General features: G+C 37.0%; 1 protein-coding gene across 2 annotated transcripts in view; it reads right to left on the bottom strand.

Annotated features, from left to right (window-relative positions):
* Positions 1–11: 11 nt before the first annotated feature.
* Positions 12–22,074, bottom strand: part of LOC129741069 (villin-like protein quail) — a 46,163-nt gene continuing 24,100 nt past the window's right edge. For both annotated transcript variants that reach the window (XM_055732770.1, XM_055732769.1), the window contains exons 2-6: positions 2,623–2,832; positions 2,353–2,561; positions 1,703–2,294; positions 418–1,635; positions 12–358 (exon numbers count right to left, since the gene is read on the bottom strand). In XM_055732770.1, the coding sequence (XP_055588745.1) occupies positions 50–358; positions 418–1,635; positions 1,703–2,294; positions 2,353–2,561; positions 2,623–2,832 (2,538 nt within the window). In that variant the 3' untranslated portion in view covers positions 12–49. The remainder of the gene's footprint in view (positions 359–417; positions 1,636–1,702; positions 2,295–2,352; positions 2,562–2,622; positions 2,833–22,074) is intronic.

Below are 22,074 nucleotides of genomic sequence, written 5' to 3'. Positions count from 1 at the left end.
AAAATAGCAGCTCTTGTTACAAGGAAGAGAATCAACTTTTATTTGTGTTTTAAAACAATTTATTTTGTTTTTTCAGCTCAACCTGCTTCCATTTTGGTAGCTCTTCAAAATCGTGATAGGGCATTTTAAACACCGTTACGAAATCATCGTGGGTCAAGTGTACTTCTTTGCGGGTAGGGTTAATTCCATTCGGAAGGTTAGCCAAGTCACCGCGTAGCATATCTAGCGGATATTTTTGGTACCTATCGAAATCGTCACCACTTGCGCAGTCACTGTTCACCGAGCCTCTAGGGACCGGGACTGGAACTCCATTTGAGCATTCCAGCTCATTACGAATCGCTTCGAATGTAATGTAGTTCTGAAACCAAGTTAAAATTGAAATGATTTTTTATGAACTTATACAAAATTTCTACAAACCTCGAAATATTTTCTGTCCCATTTATCGAAGAACCCGATGAACGTTATTGGTTCTTCACCCTGCCTTATAACTGCTATCGGCATACAGATGTCTCTTTGAACCGGGCATGTATTGATCAAATACTTTGCGACATCCCAGCACTGTGCTCGATCATCGGATCCAACAAACTCCCCGATCCATACATAAATAATGTTGCCGGCATCCAGCAGGAAAATGTTTTCCGGTCTCAGATCTTTTTGAGAAAATCCGAATATTCTGTGCAGCACCACTTTTTCCTGGTCCTGACAACACATGTACAAACCGATGCGTTGCCGTTCCCAGGTCAAGGTAACGTTCATAGTAGGCGTAACTATGTTACCGTGAGTCTTCTTCAACTGTTTGAGAAACTTTTCTCCTACAGAGTTGAAGAACTCATCCGTTTCATTGGACTCCATCACCAGGTTGTACTCTCCTAGAATTGAAGCTATAGATTTTGCCATTTCCCGAGAGTCACCGGTTGAATATTGACCGCACCAAATCCACGTTTTATTATCTGGCGCCTTCAGTATGTAACAATCTTCTGGATAGTACAGCGTTTTACTAGACACTTGAACAGCTTTGCAGGTGAAGGTCGAGTTACCAACCACCTTGAGGACGAAACTGCTCGGATGTTTCCGTAGATTCAGAATGGCTTCGGTACTGTTGAATATGATAAGGCCCCCTTTGAAAATCTGTAAAAAGTGTGGTGGCTCCATGCCTTCACTGATGTGCAGTTGAACCACATTCTTCTTTAGGTGGTTACACATTTCTGTGAGGAAGGCTTCCCCAGTGTGACGATATTCCATGGGCGAATTGGAACCGATCCAGAGGTAAATTACGTTCTTGATCGAATTGGACAAAGAACTGATGTTGTTTTCCGATGTGCAGGATATTTGGTAATGTACGATATAGCAGTGACCCGAGTAAAACGTTTTAGCGTATTTCTTGGGGATTTCCTGCACGTCTTCTGCTCCGATCTGATAAACAGTAGCATCTCCTGTTCCGTCATCTAGCAGCTGAATTTGGGCAGCAAGTTTTGGGCGCTGAATAAGGGTAAGGGCGTCAAACTTCTCGGATAGTGCTTTGATCGAGTTACCATTGACATCTGCACTAATCCAGGTTGGGAATAAGCTGGTGAACTCGGCTGGTTCTAATCCGTCGATGACTCTGGCCACCGGGGTCGAAGCAGGGTAACCTTTCTGCAAAATAGAAGAAGATAAAATTATGAAAAAACCCTTTTGAGGAGAATGTTGATGGTACAGTCACCTTGATAACGTAGCCCCTCACGTGCCGCATTGCTTCGGCTCGATTCTGTTTGTGGGAGCTGCGTCCTATCCAGATCCATACCCCGTTACAGAAGTAGTCAATGATGTAAATATTGTCCCGTCCGTAGAGATCGCCCTGCTCTAAAGCACCCGTTTTTACCAGTTCTACTCGAAACACCCCATTGACGGTATCACATTGGTACAATTTCAGCATGATGTCCCCGCTAGAAGGCGTTAAAGCCATCGGTTGGACGAAACGCTGCGACAGGCTTAGAAACCCGTTCCAAACTTCCTTGCGTTGCGAGCTCATGGACTGCTCGTAACCGTCGTCGACGATGGCCAGTTCAGGAATTTTAAAACTTTCCTTCAATTTGTTGCCAATTTTCAACCCGTAGATTCGTTCACAGGAGCTGGTCGATCTGCCGATCCAAACGAAAAGGATCGTGGGCGTTTGCAGAAGCATAACGTGGCCACAGTTAAAATGCTGCCAGGTGATCGCTTTCTGCTGAATACATTGTGGAGTGGTTTTACCCTTGATCTGGTACAATCTCGGAAATAAGGGATACGATGATGGATCAGTTCCGGACTGTATTCTGTAAAAGAAAACCTCTTAGTTCGATCTACCCTTTAATAAACATTCCATTGACTTACAAAATTCCATCATCTTTAAAATAAGAAAGAAACCGGATACCCTCATGGCCTTGGCTTTCCCGGTACTGAGTTGTTTTGTGATCTAAATGCAGATCTAGCTCAATAATTTTGTAAGCTGCCGACTTCGACCGATCCGAGGTTATGTTGGCACCCAACCAGAAATGAATGTACCTCTCAATGGTCACACCAGGAGTTTTGATTTCTCGAGACTGCAAAAAAAAAAACTTCCTTCAATACCCAGCTGTTACAAAAACGATCTCCAAAATTTACAATAGTATTTTTGTCGGAAACCGTGCCGGCTAGCGAGGCCGAATAGATCACGTAGGTATTCTCATCGTAGAAGGTGCCGTACTGCTCCCGGGGCAGCGCCTCAATGTGATCATTTTGAATGCGCCACACGTGGAACCCGATGGCCTTCGGACTGATCTTTCGGAAGGCCGTATCAATTTTGATGTCCTCGTACACCGGTCGTTTTTGGTCCTGCGGAAATAAATAAAAAAGAAACAATATTTCATTAAAAACTGCATGATTTATTTTACATTTTTTTAAATTTTTTAAAGTTTAATTTCACGATTAAAATATCATCAATGGAGAAAGAAACTTTTTTGCATCAACTCTCTGAAGAGCTTCAGGTATCGTTAAAATTGTACCTACAATTCAATCATTAAAAATAACAGTTCACAGTATTCATTTCATAACATTAATTGGGGGAATAGCGTTCTGCCTCGGAATGAATGAATGCCACTGCTGCTGACTGCAATCAACAATTAAAACCATTTATATCAATTATACAGTTAAAACCATCGTGCCGAAACCTCTATGAGGATGGTATGGTATGGTAAGGTAACATAATAGATTTATTTCCCATTCAAAAACATGGAGGATGAGCAATGATGGTGGAAGTAGAAGATAATTTCCATTCCAACATCTCGTGCAAGCGAAAATTCGAGCAAACTTGAGATGAGAGAGATCATTATTATACGCGTACCAACATTCGTACATCGAGGGAATCAGTGGCTGTTGATCCAATTTTGACTTTTAAACGATAGTAGGTAGACTAAGTTTAGCTCTTGGGAAAGTAGAATTTCAACGATATGAAATTTCAAGACACATTAGTAACAAACTTTTCTATAGGAAAAAGGCATGAAAAGGCTTTGTCTTGAAAAATCGGGGCTGAAAATGATATATTAAGCTAATTTCAAATAATCGATATTTCTTACTATCCTATTTATATTGCGGCATGATTTAGTTCTTTGAGTGTTTTTTATATTATACCTATGAGGTCACACAAAAGTTTCGTCAAATGAATTTTTACGTTGTTCTAGCTTGTCAACTGAACACTTTCCTGGAAAAATGAATTATGAATAACTTTTATGGGACTCGGTAGACTGCGCTCAAAAGAGACTTCAAACAACGATAGCCGCCGACCGTGGTCTAGAGGATAGCATTTCAGTCTTCTAAGCCAGAGGTCATGAGATCATGAGATCTCGGCCACGGCATACATAGTACTCTTTCTGTGGGCTGGTGGTGTAAGCATTAGTAAGATGCTAGCCATTATATCCTTGAATGATGTATACGCTTTAGTCTTAAGTAGAATTTAGATCTCTTCGAAGAAACATGAAGTTTCACTGAGAGGCTATATGTGTGTGTTCGTTTGAAAAAAAAAAACGATTAAACGCTTCAAACAAAAAACATTCTAGCAGTTTTTTGATATTGTAAAGATTGTAATATAAGACTGAGCCTATTTAGGCTAATTTTTTAATTTCTCACACCCTGGGGTCTTAATTGTTTCGGTTCAAAACTCATCCAGGATTTTTGGCAGAATTTTTAAGTAACATTTTCATGAGTAAATTTAGACTTTTATGTTTGCATGGGAAAATTAAATATTTTGTACTGAAAAATCAACATTATGTTTTTTGTTTCTGTGAAACCGAGCCTGCTATTGGTTTTTTTGTCAATTTATAAATTCTCTAAAGGAAATTTTCCGCTGAACAACTTTGCTCAAGACCTTACTTTCGTATCTAATTAGGCAAAATAGTCAACTATAATATGAACTTTCAAATGCAATCAATGATAAAATTTTCGACTTGCTCCATTTCGTAGCTCAAAAAGAGTCATTTTTCAACACAAATTGCATTATAACTTCGAAATAGAATTAAATTCTGGTAAACCGTTTTCCACAAAAGATGCGCATAGTAATTATCTAAAATCTTGCCTAACAAATATTTTTGATAAAATGTCACCCTGAAAAAAAAAAATTGAAAACTTCAAAAATGAACTTGAAACAAAAAGGGTACCCCATAACCTTATGAAAACAAATTGCCATTCAACTTTTATTTCAAGAGATAGATGTTTGATGTCTTTGACAAATTTTCAACTTAACTATAGTTAGATGATGATTTGCATGAATGAGATGTTCTAAACATTTTTGGGGGTATTCAAATCACACGTTTTGCACAAAATTTCAACATTCTACGACGTTTCCTACCCAACTAATTGCAACTTTGAGTTTTTTTTCACAACTTCAAGAGTGTTTATTGCAAATACTTGACAGTGGATTTTTAAAACTAATAAATCACGTTGAAGTTTGAACTAAATGCAACAAATTGGTGTTGGCGCCATTTGTCTCCAAGCGCTTACATTTGAACACAACATGCTTATGACATGACGTGTTTTGTGTGTTTCCATACAAACATTGATTTCCATGCTATGCAGAACGAACGCAGGAAGCAGTTGAAAATAGTTTTTGTATGGAAAAACAAAACTTAAAGCTGCAATAAGTTTGCTAGGAATCGTCGTAGAATGTTGAAATCTTGGGCAAAACGTGTGATTTAAATGTCCCAACAAATCTTAAGATAATCTTATCCATGTAAATCCTCATCTAACTGTAAATAAGTTTGAAAAACAACTTTTCAGAAACTTTTAAATAACTTCCAGAACAAAATCTCTATAACTCTGCTATTAAAAGAGATAGAGTTTTGATGTTTTCAACAAAGTTTCAAATTTTAACGTATTTTACAAATTTGTAATATGAAGTAAAGCTCTGTTTATTGAAACCAAAAAGTAAGAATTTGCAATTTTTTCATAGTAGACTTTGACTAATTTTGTATGCTTTCAAGTTATGAAGCATGTTTAAAGAAGCAAATGTTCTGAAGACACTTAAGAGATGAGATGAAAGACAGAGACGCTAGAAAAAAAGTTCAACTTTTAGCCCTTTCGGACCACTGTGCAGCAGCCAGTGTTAAAAAAAAATTAAAGAATGATTGGCCTTAAGTGGTAGAAATTGTTGGAGAAAGCACTGTACAGAAGCTGATGATTAGTATTAAGAGAAAAGTAAGAGAACTCGGCTACCCTACAAAACTAATGTTAAATGCTGCTCTCTGGAAGGGGGGAGGGGACTCTTAAACAAAAGAAACATATTTGAATAACTCGAAAACCGATCATGCAAATGGAATCAAATTCGGTATGGGAGTGTATTGGGTTACAAGAAATGTTTCAGAAATGAATTGGTGCCCCTCCCTCCTTCCAATAGAGAAATAGGAAGCGGAAAGGGGGCTTCCATAAAATTTTTCGCGCAATTCGAGAAAAAATCAAGCAAACGGAACCAAATTTGGCATGTGGGCATATGGGTGAGAAACATATTTTAAAGATGATTAGAGACTTCTCCCTCTTTCCAGTGTGGAGATAGAAAAGGGAGAGGGGCCTGCCATACATTTTTTTGCAAAATTCGAGAACTAAGCAAGAGGGGGGAGGGTCAAGTTTCTACGATGTTTGAGACCCATCTGTATTTCCACTTGGGGCATAAGAAGGGGAGGGGGGTTCTCCCTTTTATGCATTACTCGAGAACTAATCGAACAGAAAATGAAATTTATCATGGAAGTAAATCAGTATAAATACTACGCAATACGAAATTAATTATGTCTCCCAACTTATGTACGTCAATATTTTCAAAACATTAAAAATCTTGGAAAAAATGGACAAAAATCAATTTTATGGTCTCCAAATATCAAAAAAAAATTACCGCCCATTTTCCAAAGTTCACCGTTTTCCTTCGAAAAAAATGGATAGAAACATTAAAAAAAAACATCAAAATTATTTTATTTTATTTATTTATATAGTATTCCGTCTCACGACATAACTTGACGAACATAATTCCTAAAATTCACTCGGTCCATGGCAACCGTTCTCCAATTTCTCGGGCACCCCACGTTCGCCAGATCACGCTCCACTTGGTCTAACCACCTCGCTCGTTGCGCCCCCGCTCGTATTGTTCCTACCGGATTCGTAGCGAACACCTGTTTTGCAGGACAGTCGTCCGGCATTCTCGCAACATGTCCCGCCCAGCGTATCCGGCCAGCTTTCACCACCTTCTGGATATTGAGTTCGTCGTAGAGTCGCGCGAGCTCGTGGTTCATCCTTCGCCTCCACACTCCGTTCTCCTGTACGCCGCCAAAGATGGTTCTTAACACTCGTCGCTCAAATACTCCGAGTGTACGCAGGTCCTCCTGGAGCAATATCCAAGTCTCGTGCCCGTAGAGAACAACCGGTCTAATGAGCGTCATATACAGGTTACACTTCGTGCGAGGGCTAAGTCTTCTCGACCGCAGTTGCTTGTGGAGTAAATAGTAGGCACGACTTCCGCTGATAATTCGCCTCCGGATCTCACGGCTGGTGTCATTGTTTGCGGTCACCAGTGAGCCGAGATAGACAAAGTCTTCGACTATCTCCAGCTCGTCGCCGTCGATCGTGACCTTGTTATTACTGGACAAGCACTGCGTTCCATCCATCGTCGCCTTGATCAGTCTGATCAGCTTCCCGGAAAAGCCGTTCTCGTCCATGATTTTCCATAGCTCGTTACGGTCGATCGTGTCGTATGCTGCTTTGAAGTCGATGAATAGATGGTGCGTAGGGACTTGGTGTTCCCGGCATTTTTGGAGGATTTGCCGTAATGTGAATATCTGGTCCGTCGTTGACCGTCCCTCCATGAAGCCGGCCTGATGACTTCCCACAAATCTGTTTCCTTGTGGCGTTAGGCGGCGGAGTAGGATTCGGGACAACACTTTGTAGGCGCCATTGAGGACAGTGATCGCTTAGCAGTTCTCACAGTCCAATTTGTCGCCCTTCTTGTAGATGGGGCATATTACCCCCTCCTTCCACTCCTCCGGTAGCTGTTCTATGTCCCAGATCCGGACTATCAACCGGTGTAGGCAATCGGCCAACTTGTCCGGGCCCATTTTGATGAGTTCAGCTGCGATGCCATCCTTCCCAGCCGACTTGTTTCTATTCAGCTGGCGAATGGCTTCCTTAACTTCACTCATCGTTGGGAGTGGCTCCTCTTCGTCGTTGGCTACGCCGGCGATGTACCTTCCCCCACCGTCTTGATTTCCTGCATGTGCCAAGGTTGCCGAAATCACAGAAAAATCCGTAATTTCACAGAATATTGAGCAAATTTTCATCACAGAATCTGTGTCACAGAACACAGAATTTTGAAAAATTCACAGATTTCACAGAATTTTTCAATTTAGAATCGATTTCCATAGTTATGATTTTTTAGCCAATACAAAATTTAGATTTTTTTACCTTAAATTAAAAAAGTATGATGGGGTATGTAATTTTAATTGATTTTGCCAAACTTAAATGTAAAAAAGACCCAATTTATCATGATTTTTCTATGAAAATAAAGGAAAAAGCATCACAGAAAACCATCACAGAATTTTTGGGTAAAATCACAGAAACTCAGATTTTTTTTTCTCAAAAACACAGAATTTTTTTCGGCAACTTTGGCATGTGCGCCGTTCAGGTGTTCATCGAAGTGCTGCTTCCACCTTTTGATCACCTCACGATTGTCCGTCAGGATGCCTTCGTCTTTATCCCTGCACATTTCGGCTTGCGGCACGAAGCCTTTGCGGGATGCGTTGAGTTTCTGATAGAACTTTTGTGTTTCTTGGGAACGATGCTTGACAAGTGAAGTTGGAAGGCCTTCTAAGAACAGGATAAATACGAATTTGTCTTTTTTAATCATGGCACCTTATTCAAGTGAAAATTTTACTAAAAAAATGTTTTTCTGAGAGATTTGTCAGTGCCAAACCGGTTCTAGTTGAATTTTACTACCCAACTGTAAATTCTGTCTAGTTATTCATTACTGATGTTCATAAATAAAAAGTAAGATTCCAATTACAATATATTTGGATTTGTTTTAATTCTCATGAATTCACCCTTTTCTGTTAAAGCTTAGCAAACAAAACATCTTGGAAAAATTTACAGAACAAACTTTCGATATATTACATAATTTGCAAAAGTTATTAAATTTGGATGGATGAACGAAGTCGTTGAAATAGAAATCATGTTACAAATGGTTTAAGTTGTTGTAAAAAAATAATTTAAATTATGATGTTGATATGCTTGGGTTTTTTTACGATTTTGAAACGATTTTGATCTTACTATCTTTCAGAGGCTATCCAAATTCCTCAATATTAAAACTAGAGGCCGCTTGAATGCTCTTCATACCAATGATATGTAGTGACCAAAAACCAATCGGGAAACTTTGAAAAATGTGTGATGGAATTTAAAGATAATGTGTCAAATACCGTACCATTTTGATAATTTTCAAATTGTTATTGTAATTGTTTTTTATACAGTGGCGGTAACCTTTTTTTGTAAAATGATAAGAGACCCGCAAGCCAAAGGGGTATCAGTGCAAAAATGATCGCTTTTGAGTAAATAATGCCAAACGATTCTCTATATTGAATTTTTTAGATTTTTAAAATTATTCTCGCATATTTTTTCGTTCGAAAGAAAATTGCAAATGCTAAAAAAATGTATGGAAAATGGCCCAACACAACAATTTAAAAGCGTGTTTTCTCGAAATAAGTTTTTATACACTTTTACCCCTTTAGCTTATATCACTTCAAAGAGATTTTCAGATCTTGGATTTGAATTTAGTAAGAGTAGATTGAAATATATTTTTCCAAATGATATCCGCATACCAAGAAAAACTATCAATTCTTAGAAAATGGCTTTTCCAAAATGAGCTTCGTGGGCCACAAAAAGTTGGTCGCGGGCCACATGTGGCCCGCGGGTTATGGTTTGGCCACCCATGGTCTAAGTCATTTCTAAAGAAGATTTAATTTGGTTGAAAAAATATTCAAAAATAGTTTTTTAAGACTGGCTACACAAATAGAAGGAATGAATGCCTAAGAAAAAACACTACCAAATACAATTAAACACAGAAAAGATCCATCTTACGGCATGGAACTTAAGATTATCCCCCAAAAGTATGTTTTTATAGTTGATTACTGGTTTAGGAAACTCAGAAATAATTAAATCCAAGAAAAAAAGTACAATGCTTAGCTTATCTTAGCTTAGCTTGATTGGCTACTCACATCCACCTTTAATCATTGAATCCGAAATGCCTCATCATTAAATTTTTTTTTTTATTTTGATTCTGTACATGGTGCTGACTTTTTAAATTGAATGTATTTGAGGAATATATCTTGAATCATATCATTATTATTAATACATTTCGAACTCCATGATCGCAGGCGTGGCTCAGTAGAAATATTTCCACATCGCCAATGGTTGCTACTCTGTGATTGACCGAGGCCATCAATTTTATACAAAGGTCAAAAGAATGGTACTTGGGATTAGTAGTTCATTCTCATTGTACAAAACTGATGCTCTCTTTTTAAACATCAATAACGGCGCCGGCCACGTCCTAGTGGTCAATAGATAGTTGGGAAAAATTTAGAAAGGGATGAAAGATTTAACTCTATGCTTTAGGACCGAGGTCACCTCTGCATCCTAGCAAATAATTTTTTTTCTGGGAAGGGGTGAAAGGATACGATCAGGAGACACTTCTGACAAGTGTAAAGATCTAAACAAACTGCAATTTTTACCTTAATCATATGTTGGTTTCTGGAGGAATGTAAAATATTTATTATGGAGATGTAACGAACGAACAATCAATAGAAAAAATTGTACTGAACATCTTGTTTTCTTGCTTTTATCAAACGATTTTTTTTACATTTTTTATTTTTTTTTTTCAAACAAAACATGAACAAAATTATGTTCAAATCAATAAAAGCTTTTTTTCGATAAATCATAGTGAATAACATTTACCAATAAATCAATCTAATTTTTCTTATGAATGATAGATTTGTTTAAAGAAGTACTGAAAAAACCTATACAGGCTAATTTAACCATTACAAAACAACTTTCCTTCTACTGATGTATTATTGTTGTAGATTTTACAAAACGATAATTTGTAAATCTAAGGAAAAAAAGTACAATGGTAGATAAACATATATTCGGCTTGGGACTGTTTTACGAGTAGATTTCACAAAAGTCTCGTATATACCCGCATAACAGTCCCATAACGGATAATGCTACGGGTCGTAATAAAAGCCAAATCTCGTAAATTTTAGATTTATTATGACAACCTAAAAAACATTTCAACAAACGATTTTTTTCATGCTGAAAGTTGTTGTCATAATTCAAAAATATATTCCAAAACAGAAAACGCTCTTGTTCCCGCTTGATCGTTTTTTTTTTTCATATGAGACTGTTATGCGAGAAGGGGCAGTTCATTCGAGTACAAAAATGTTTTTTTTTGTGTTTCGAGACCTTTTCCTCTCTTCAACGGGAAGCGGGGAAGGAGGAGGGAAGTTTTCATACAATATTTTTGGATCACTTGAGTACTTATTATTTAAATTCAATAGCAGCGGATATTTTTTTCTATGATTGTTTAAGGCTTCTTCCTCATTTCACTGATTCGAAAGAAAGGGGGAAAGAAGCTCCCATACATTTTTTTTAATTACTCGAGTGCTAATCTAGCAAATGGTAACAAATAACCCTCTAAATAAATCAAATTAGAATTCGGTAACAAATTGGGAAGAGTATTTAGATAGAAGAAATATTTATAAGATTATTTGGTTCCCCTCACGGGGTGGGAAAGAGAAGAAAGGTGTCATACGTTTGTTAATTTAACAATTTAACCAAATTTTTCAGGGGAGAGTATAAGGGTATAAGAAATGATTCTATGGTTATTAAAAAAAAACCTTTTCACCTTCCAGTGGGGAATTATTAGTATAATTTATTAGAGACCTTTTAACCACCTGGGTTATTCGGGTCTGTTTCTTATTGGATTTACATTTCTTTATGTTGTTACAATATTGTTAATTAAGTTGGTGATTTTTCGTTCTTGTAATTGACGAAGAAGTCTTGTTTGATTGAGGAAAGAAAATAGTTTTGTCCTTACTTTCAGGCTTCCAGTGGGGAATGAGAGAGGGGAAAAGGAGTTCCGCACAATTTTGGTATAACTTTAGAACTTATTCAACGTATTCGAGTACGAAAAATGTTTCTATTTTTTCAAAGGAGAGATTCCATACAGTACAGAGCCGGGAATGGAGGAGGTTTTATCGCATAGTTGTTATGGCAGTTCGTGGACCCTCCCCACACTGCAAGGGTGAGAGGAAAATAAAAACGAGCTTTCTTAATACCAAATTTAAAACCATTTTTGAAAAACAATTTCAGATCAAGTTTTAAAAAAAATCATTTCAGCGAATCTAATCTTCTTTGTGTTCCAATAATAATTTGATGTGAAAGCTCTTATTGTGAAGATATCGAAAAATTATTCATAGTGATTATAGTTATTTTCACACAATTTATTTTAAGAAAGTGTAGTAAAGTACAACGGGTCAGCTAGTGAATTATAAATTGAACGGAAACACTATTATTCATGTTTTTAAAAAATTGCATTGTTTCTTATATTGAAGAAAAAAGAGTATTTATAATTTTCGGAACAGTCTATATAAGCTATAGTTTGAAGTATCTGACCTTCAATCGAAATATATGTAACCATCACTCAATTCATCCATCCATACATTCGTTAACGATGTTCGAGTTTCAATTTACTACAGAATCGATCAAATGGGCAATCGATGGTTTTGCTCAATACAAATCTCCTGGAAGTGACGGTTTATTTCCAGTTTTGCTTCAAAAAGGTTTCGATCATTTCAAACACATATTAAGAAAAATAATGATAAGCAGTTTTGCTCATGGATATATTCCTAAACTTTGGCGGCAGATAGCCGTGAAATTCATCCCTAAAGGGGGACGATCATCATACGACGAAGCCAAAAGCTTTCGTCCTATTAGTCTAAGTTCATTTCTATTAAAAGCACTTGAACGTTTAATTGATCATCATATCAGGCAAGAATGCCTTGTCCAACATCCGCTTAATGCGACACAACATGCATACCAAACAGGAAAATCAACATTAACTCTTCTGCACAACGTAGTACATAATATTGAAAATAGTTTTTCACAGAAAGAATCATGTCTAGGAGCATTTCTAGACATAGAAGGAGCATTTGATAATGTCTCCTTTACATCAATAATGGATGCGGCACTACTTCATGGAGTGCCTAGTGTAATAACTAACTGGATTAGCGCAATGCTAAGTAACAGGAATCTTCATTCGTCTTTAAGACAGGCTTCAATAACAAAAGTTAGCACACGTGGTTGCCCACAGGGAGGTGTACTATCACCTCTTTTGTGGAACCTAGTTGCAGACGGTTTGTTGAGAAAACTCAATGACCGTGGAATACCAACCTATGGATTCGCAGATGATTATCTTCTGCTGGTAAGAGGTTTGTGCATAAGCACATTATTTGATATAATGCAACAAGCTCTGCGCTCTGTTGAACGATGGTGTTCTCATGTAGTCTTCTCTTTCAGTTAATCCTCTAAAAACTAATATTGTTTTATTTACTAAAAAACGTATCACCCGCGGGGTGCGCCCTCTGCTGTTTTATGGTTCCGAAATCACCGTGTCTAATCAAGTTAAATATTTGGGTGTCATTCTTGACTCCAAATTAAACTGGTCTGATCACATCGAATTCAGAATCAAAAAAGCATGCATGGCTTTCGGACAATGCCGACGTGCAATCGGAAAAAACTGGGGACTCAAACCTAAACATATTCACTGGATTTATTCCACAATAGTAAGACCAATTCTGGCCTATGGGTGTCTAGTGTGGTGGCAGAAAGGAGAAGTTGCAACAGTTCGGACTAAACTAAATCACCTTCCAAGAATGTGTCTTTTGGGGATGTCCGGATCGTTCACTACAACTCCTACTGCAGCACTAGAGGCTCTGTTTTCTATCAAACCTCTACACTTGTTCCTAAAACAGGAAGCCTTCTCATGTGCTTTTCGTCTACAGGCAGTTGGTCTCTGGCTGTCAGGAAATATCGAAAGATCATCGAGTCATACAAATGTGTGGCCTGAATTAGTTAGATTAAACAAGTTTAATCTAGCGCCAAACGATTTAACACTCTCGAGTAGTTTTCCCTACATGGGGTTTAAAGTCAAATTTCCTTCTCCTCAAGAATGGTTATCAGGTTTCGTAGAGGACCAAATGTCCTCTCATATTGTATTCTATACTGACGGTTCATTATCAAACGGCCGTGCAGGTGCAGGAATTTACTGTCACGAGTTGAACATAGAATATGCTCAACCTCTAGGAAAATATTGTACAGTCTTTCAGGCTGAGCTATATGCTATTATGTATGGAGTGCAAATTGCACTTCAAAAGAAAATTATGTTCAGAACAATTTATTTCTGTTCAGATAGCCAAGCAGCTATCAAATCACTCAGTGCTTCCAGTTCTAGATCAAAACTGGTAATCGCATGCCGGAAAGCAATCGAAGAACTTGCTGAAGGCAATGGATTAAACCTTCTATGGGTACCCGGACATAAGGGAATTTTTGGAAACGAATGCGCCGACGAACTCGCTAGAGCTGGGTCGGAAAAGGAATTTTACGGACCAGAGCCGGCTGTCCCAATATCACCATGTTGGTTCAGAAACCAAATCCAAACTTGGTCCTCTAACCAGCATGAACGATACTGGGAAGAGTTGGACACTTGTCGTCAAACTAAATTATTTTTAGAAAACCATCTCCAATCATATCGAGTTACTTATTAACTTTAAATAAATCTCATTGCAGCATCTTGATCAGAGCACTCTCCGGTCATTGTAAACTCAACTATCACATGCACAACATTCAGCGTGCTGAATCTCCAGTATGTGGTAGTTGTGAATCAGATGTGGAAGATCCCTTCCATCTTATATGTAACTGTCCCTCATTTGCCAGACTACGTTTTCGTACTCTGGGATCTTACGCTTTAAGCGAATCTGAGTTTAAGAAATTAAACTTAAAAAACATTCTATCATTCCTTACCGAATGTAGAAAAGAGCTTTAATGCTAATAATCCCTAGTGGAAAGGCTCTATGCCATCTTAAATAGATTGAATTTATTTCTTCCTTTTATAGGTTTTTCAGGTTTCTCAGGTAAATGATGAAATCTTGGATAAAAAAGGCTAGGCACAATTTTCCCGTATGTTTGGATAACGTGCCGCTATTAAGCCTACCCCCATTCTGATACCTGATACCTGAACCATCACTCAATTCATCCATCCATACATTCGTTAACGATGTTCGAGTTTCAATTTAAAAACTCTCCTCAACATTACATAACCAACGGTCAACCCTTTTTCCGAATTTGGGAGCTTTATTTGATATATTGTATCGGTAGCAAACCAACCACCATCATTCACTCGTTCGTCATGATTCAATAAACAAATCAGATAAAGGTGAGCGCAAACGAAGTTGAGTAAGCTCACACAATGGGATGTAAATTCATTTCGGTTCGGTTAGATTTATGCCTCGACAAAGCCATGCAGAAGTATTTCGAAACCGATCGTCACAACAAACCTTCAATCCCTAAATTGAACGACCTCGCACTGCTTTACCACAGGAAATGATCTCATTTTTTTCATTTTGTTTTTTTTTCATTCGAAATAGTTGGTCGACAGTCGAACTTCATTGTGGCAGTGCGTGTACCTACATTAAAAGTATGGACTATAAACTATTTTCGTTAGGAGATATTTTCATCGTTAGACGAATTTGAGGCACATTTTCAATTGTTTTCTTTTATTCAACTTTTGTTACTCAAATGGGTCAACGGATAGTTAACACTAGGTATTGTTTTACAATTTCTGCGACCGCTGGTTTTAAGAAGCCAAATTCTTATTTCTGCATTAACAATTCATTGTTTAAAACTATAGTTGGAGAAAGAATAAGGTAAAGAGAAAAAAGTCTTATACACGAAGATCAATAGATTTAAGGTAAAGGTATAATTCGAACATGTAACAGCGGTTGGTATTAAAAATTACATTATTTGATATGATGTAAATAAAAATACATTTTTAATACGTTCCAAAACGTACGAAATTCTCAATGATAATCCATTTAAAAAAAACCTTTATAGATTTTTTAAAAGTAAATCATATTATTTTAATATAAGACATTATCTATTTGACCCAAGAAAAAACGAAAGATGACAATTAAAATTTAAACGTAAAAAAAAAGAAAATTAATTACGTACAAAAACTGGGTCCCATCAATCAAATAGACCAAAAGCGCGCCGCGGCGTTTTTCTTTCATTTCCCCGTATGCAAGTTTATGCATTAGGGTCATGTGAATCAGCAATGAATTTTTCACATCAAGTATTTTCCTGTTTTATTGTTGTCTTCTGCTGTTCTTCTGCTCAGCACTTGAAAATATCTTTCAACAAAGGAAAATAAAAAACAATCAGTTCAAATTTTGCATTTGTTAGTTACTTTGTTGTAATTTGAATAGGCAAAAGGAATGCTCACCTTTAGAAATATATCTTTATTCAACCTATACTTCATAAGACATTGAAAACTAACAGCTCCAAACTTATCAAAATTTATGTACCTAGATTTAAAATGTGTTTGTCTACCCAAGCCAAGTCTTTTTTTTAAGTTAGACAAACTTAAATTATGCAAGACTAAGGATCTTGGAAGTAGAGTTGCTGTTCGTACCAACCTACTAATAATTTTCCCTGTTCAAAAACCGGGCCTTGTTCAACATTGTTTCCAGTTGGTAAGTAAATTACCGAACGTAATGGAACATGTTAGTAGTTTCCTTGTGCATTGGTCCAATAAACGGCCCGAGAGGCACTAGCTCAGTATTTGCGCCATACCTACGTGGATGCCATAATTGTTTACATTCACTGCACAGTGGTGCAGAACATCAATCTAGCTGTACGAAATTAATAGCGCCCAGGGATGAAGAGATAGACATTTGATGTCTTCAGCAACATTGTTCAGTTTTACAAGGAGCATATTCAAGCATCAAAATTTTTGCCGAGGGGTCCACCGATAGCGAGTTAAAAATGCTAACTTTTTTGTTCTTCAAATTAGAGCTTTGATGTCTTTGACAAAGTTGTTCATCTGATCAAAATACATAAGTTTGTTGAATATGTCAACGTCCTATCACATCACCCTCAGGAGTTACAGTCAACGTAAAAAAAATCTCTTCAAAAAAACAGTTTTTTGAACCTGACACGTTGTAGGTTGGATAAAATGGTTCGCTGTCTTTGAAGCAAAGTTGTAACAAGCTACGACCTACATTTGTCTCATACATTATGAAGGGTTTAGAAGTTGCTGAAGCTCTATAGAAAGCATTTAGTGTATTTTATTGGCAATTTTGGAAGACTCGTCCATCGAAAAGTGCACATTTTCGCAACACCCTCTTTTTTGTGATTATTTTTGATGATAAGTGGAACCATTTCCATTTGAAATTAGTGCGGAAACCGGTGGAACTAGTAGAGATTTGAATGATTGAAAATACACATTTTATGAAAAAATTGCCTATTTTACTTATAGAAAAAACGTTAAAATATTTAGTTGATTAATAAAATGTTGCAGTTTTCTTTTATATAGTTTGTTTGATTAAAAGACATTTAAATTTGATTTTTCAAATCATTTAAACCTCAAAAAAACAAATGGAACTTATCTGTTAAATTTGGTAGAGCACTAAATTAGTATTTGATATCACTTAAATGAATAATAGAATTTTGTCATTACAATATAACTGCTTCAACAGGTTCCAAGTAACTGTATCCAAGTAACCAATCTTAAAAGCAATTTGCTTTTGTCTTTTCATTGAGTCATAAGTTTTTATCGAATTTAAATGACTTTAAAAAAAAAACAAAATATATAAAAGAAAACTGCAACATTTTATTAATCAATTAAATGTTTTAACGTTTTTTCTATAAGTATTAAAAACAGGTAATTTTTACATAAAATGTGTATTTTCAATCATTCAAATCTCTACTAGTTCCACCGATTTCCACGCTAATTTCAAATGGAAATGGTTCCGCTTATCATCAAAAATAATCACAAAAAAGGGGGTGTTGCGAAAATGTGCACTTTTCGATGAACGAGCCTTCCAAAATTGCCAATAAAATACACTAGATGCTTTCTATAGAGCTTCAGCAACTTCTAAACCCATCATAATGTATGAGACAAATGTAGATCGTGGCTTGTTACAAATTTGTTTCAAAGACAGCGAACCATTTTATCCAACCTACAACGTGTCAGGTTCAAAAAACTGTTTTTTGAAGAGATTTTTTTTACTTTGACTGTAACTCCTGAAGGTGATGTGATAGGACGTTGACATATTCAACAAACTTATGTATTTTGATCAGATGAACAACTTTGTCGAAGACATCAAAGCTCTAATTTGAAAAACAAAAAAGTTAGCATTTTTAACTCGCTATCGGTGAACCCCTCGGCAAAAATTTTGATACTAGAATATGCTCCTTGTAAAACTGAACAATGTTGCTGAAGACATCAAATGTCTATCTCTTTATCCCTGGGCGCTATTAATTTCGTACAGCTAGATTGATGTTCTGCACCACTGTGCACTGGTTGTAGGCCGCTACCGAATGGGTTGTACGATCTGTTTCTAATGGTAACAGTAATTTCAATTTTTTTTCCTCAAAAATGGTTGAATACGATTATGTAAGATTTTTGATGACTTACCGAAAAAAATATGAATTCAAAGTAAGTTAAGCATCAAATTATATCTACCATGTAACTTCAAAATTATGAAACTCTTCACTTTCGAACCACATCCGGAAATGAACCAGATTCGCTAGATTGGTTGGATGCGGTAACACTTGGACAGGCAGTTCTGGCGCCCCGGACTTATCCCAGCTCTTTTGATGCACTTGACTTCGACTTGCGAGTCACTTTCGTTCATCTGACGGACCAACCGGTTTAGAAGAAGTCGATACTTTTTCATTGCCTTACAAGACGTTTGTCAGCGCAGATATTGCACCACAAGCAACTTGGAATGGGGAAAAGCTAAACTGCTACATCTAAGTACCTACATATGATTGCGCCATCTCGCATCAGCTCTCCCGGTCTGCTAATTATATGGAACGTTGAATCTCGTATAATGTTTTATTTATTTTCCTGTACACGTTTGATTGACAGCTTTAGATTCGTTAACATCGTTATTCTATCTACGCGAAACTGTTGGATTACAACCCAAAAAGATTGTCTCAATGTAACAACAGAAAGCCTTTTAAAGTTTCTCATATTCATTCATCCATTGACATATCAACTACAAACAAAATAAAAAGCATTTATGCATTTCCGAAGCCCAGGAGTATCATAGAAATCTATATATATAAAAATGAATTTCTGTCTGTCTGTCTGTCTGTCTTTCTGTCTGTTCCCTATAGACGCGAAAACTACTGAACCGATTTACGTGAAACTTGGCAGGGTGAGGTATTGGAGGCCGGGGAAGGTTCCTATTGTGGTTTGGAATCCCACCCCCTAACAGGAAGGGGGGGAGGGGCCTCCCAAACAAAAGACTATTTTATGCATAACTCGAGAACCAATCAAGCAAGAATGACTGTAATTTCATAAAACGGAGAGTTGCTGAGTAGCGCCAACCGAAGTTTTAGGCGACTGTTCATGCGAATGCGAATGCGAATGCGAACTCGAGAACCAATCAAGCAAATGGTATCAAATTTGGCATGGGGTGGTATTTGAGGACGGGGAATATTTCAATGAATATTAGGTACTCCTCCCTTCTCTCGGTGGGGTGATAGAAAGGGGGGAGGGGGACTACCTTACAATTTTTCATATAACTCGAAAACTAATAAAGATATTGGAACCAAATTTGGCATGGAAAGGTATTTTGATACGAGTAATATTTCAATGATTATTTTAGACCCCTCCCTCTTTGCAGTTGAAAGGGGGAGGGGACCTCTTTCATATTTTTTTTAAATAACTCAAAAACTAATAAAGCAAATGGAATCAAATTCTGCCTGGGAAGGTATTTGGTTACGAAAAATATTTCTATCATTATTTGAGAACCCTCATTTTTTCCAGTAGGGAGATATAAAGGGAAGAGGGGCCCTCTTTTTAATTTTTAACATAACTCAAAAACGAATCAAGCAAATAGAACCTAATTTGGCATGGGCGGATATTTGGGAACGTGACATGTTCTAATGATTGTTTTAGACCGCTTCCTTCTACCAGCGATACAATTTTTATTGCATAATTCAAGAACTACACCAGCAAATGGAACCAAATTTGGCATAGGACGATACTTGGGTACGAGAAATGCTTCTATGAATATTTGGTATTCCTCACTCCTTCAAAGGGGGAGAAGAGGTCTCCCTTACAATTTTCAGTATAACTGGAGAGCTGATCCAGCAAATTTAACCAAATTTGGCATGTGAGGGTATTTGGATACGAGAAATGTTTCTATTATAAATTGAAGCCCCTCTTTTTTCAGCGGAAAGATATAAAGGGGGAAAGGGGAGCTTCCATACAATTCTTTAGCATTACTCGAGAATTATTAGAGCAAATGAAATAAAATTTGGTATCAAAAAGTATTTGAGTACAAAAAATACTTTTGTGGATATTAAGTTCTCACCTCTCCATTCAATGAGGAGAACGAAAGGGAGATGGTACTCCCTTTCAAGTTTATGCATAACTCTAAAATTTTTAACGCAAATAAAACCAAATTTGGCATGGGATGGTAGTTCAATACGAGAATTTTTTTTATGTCAATCAATTCCTTTCTTGCAGTGAGATGATAGAATTGGGAATAAAGGTAGGGAAGAGGAAAGCTTACATTTAACTTTTTTTTTTACAAAACCCGAGAAATGGACAAAACGTAACATGGAAAATCATTTTTGTATGATTCTATGATTATCTGACACACCATCCTCCTTCCAGGGAGTAGGTACATAGGAGGAGGGAGGTGAGCCCAATACAATTTTGTTAGCATAAGTTCTCAATTTATGCTAACGAAGCCAACAAATGGAAGTAAATATGGCATGGAAAGGTATTTCCCTTACGCTTTACAGTGTAGAGAGTAGAAGAAATTTTTTTTTGTAAAGCTTTAAAATGTATCAACCAATGAAACTATATTTGATATGAGAAGATTTTAGGGCTGGAAAAAAATGTGTATGATTATTTAAGACCACGACCTCCATTCAGCAGGGGGTGAAGGGAAGGACAGGGGGGCTCTCTTATCAGTTTTTTTTAGCATAAATCCAGAACATATCAAGCAAAAACAACCATATTTTATAAGTTAGATTGTTTGCGTACGATTAATTTGAGACCCTCTTTTTTAAGAGTGAAGCTTAAAGAAACAGATTAAAATTATCAGATCTTCAACACAAATTTATAGATCAAGATTCAGAAAATAAGTTTAAGACATCTTTGTGTTACAATTCAAAACTCCAGCTGCAGCTCTCATATAGCGGTTGCTTATTAATTATATTATAATTTGATTTAAAATAATGCCAACAAAACAATATAAATTTGAATAATTTCTGAAAATATCATTTGTTTTTGAGAGGTGTAGCAAAGCACACCGGGTCAGCTAGTCTATATATATAAAAATGAATTTCTGTCTGTCTGTCTGTCTGTTCCCTATAGACTCGAAAACTACTGAACCGATTTACGTGAAACTTGGCAGGTGGGGGTATTGGAGCCTAGGGAAGGTTCCTATTATGGTTTGAGACCCCTCCCTTTAATATGAAGGGGGGAGGGGGCCTTTCGTATAAAAGTTATAAGTCTTCATAACTCGAGAACTGATCAAGCAAATCGAGTAAAACTTGGCATGGGAGGGTATTTGGGTACGAGGAATGTTGTTAAGAATATTTGGAACCCCTCCCTCCTTCCAGTGAGGAGATATAAAGGAAGGAGGGGGTCTACCTTACAATTTTTAACATAACTGGAGAACTAATCAAGCTAATGGAACCAAATTTGGCATGGGAGGGTAGGGGAATACGAGGAATGGGTCTATGATTATTTCAGACTCCTCCCTCCTTTCAGTGAAGATACAGGAAGGAAGGAGGGGGCTTTCATACCTTTTTAATTGTTTAACTTGGAAACTATTCAATCAAATGAAACCAAATTTGGCTGGAAGTTTATTTGGGTACGATAAATAGTTCTTTGAATACCCTTCCCTCCTTACAGTGAGGAGATAAAAAGTGGAAGGGGGGGGGGGGGCGGGGCTCCATTAAAATTTTCAGCATAATTGAATAGCGAATCAAGCAAATGGAACCAAATTTGGTGTGGGAAGGTATTTGATTACGAGAAATGTTTCTATGATATTTTGAGAACTCTCCGTTCTTCAAGTTTTATAATCTTAAGGGAGGAGGGTGCTCACATACACTTTTTACATCACTCGGGAACTTACCCAGCAAATCAAAACGAAATTTGGTTTGTAAGGGTATTTGAGCACATGGAAAACTTCTGTGAATATTTGGTACTACTGTCTTCTTCCAGTTGCGTGATAGGGAGGAGAGAGGGGGCTT

The sequence above is a fragment of the Uranotaenia lowii genome, chromosome 2 (genome assembly GCF_029784155.1).
Source record: "Uranotaenia lowii strain MFRU-FL chromosome 2, ASM2978415v1, whole genome shotgun sequence".
Lineage (NCBI taxonomy): Eukaryota > Metazoa > Arthropoda > Insecta > Diptera > Culicidae > Uranotaenia > Uranotaenia lowii.
Note: the sequence above shows the minus strand (reverse complement) of the source record. Positions and strands in the feature narration are given on the sequence as shown.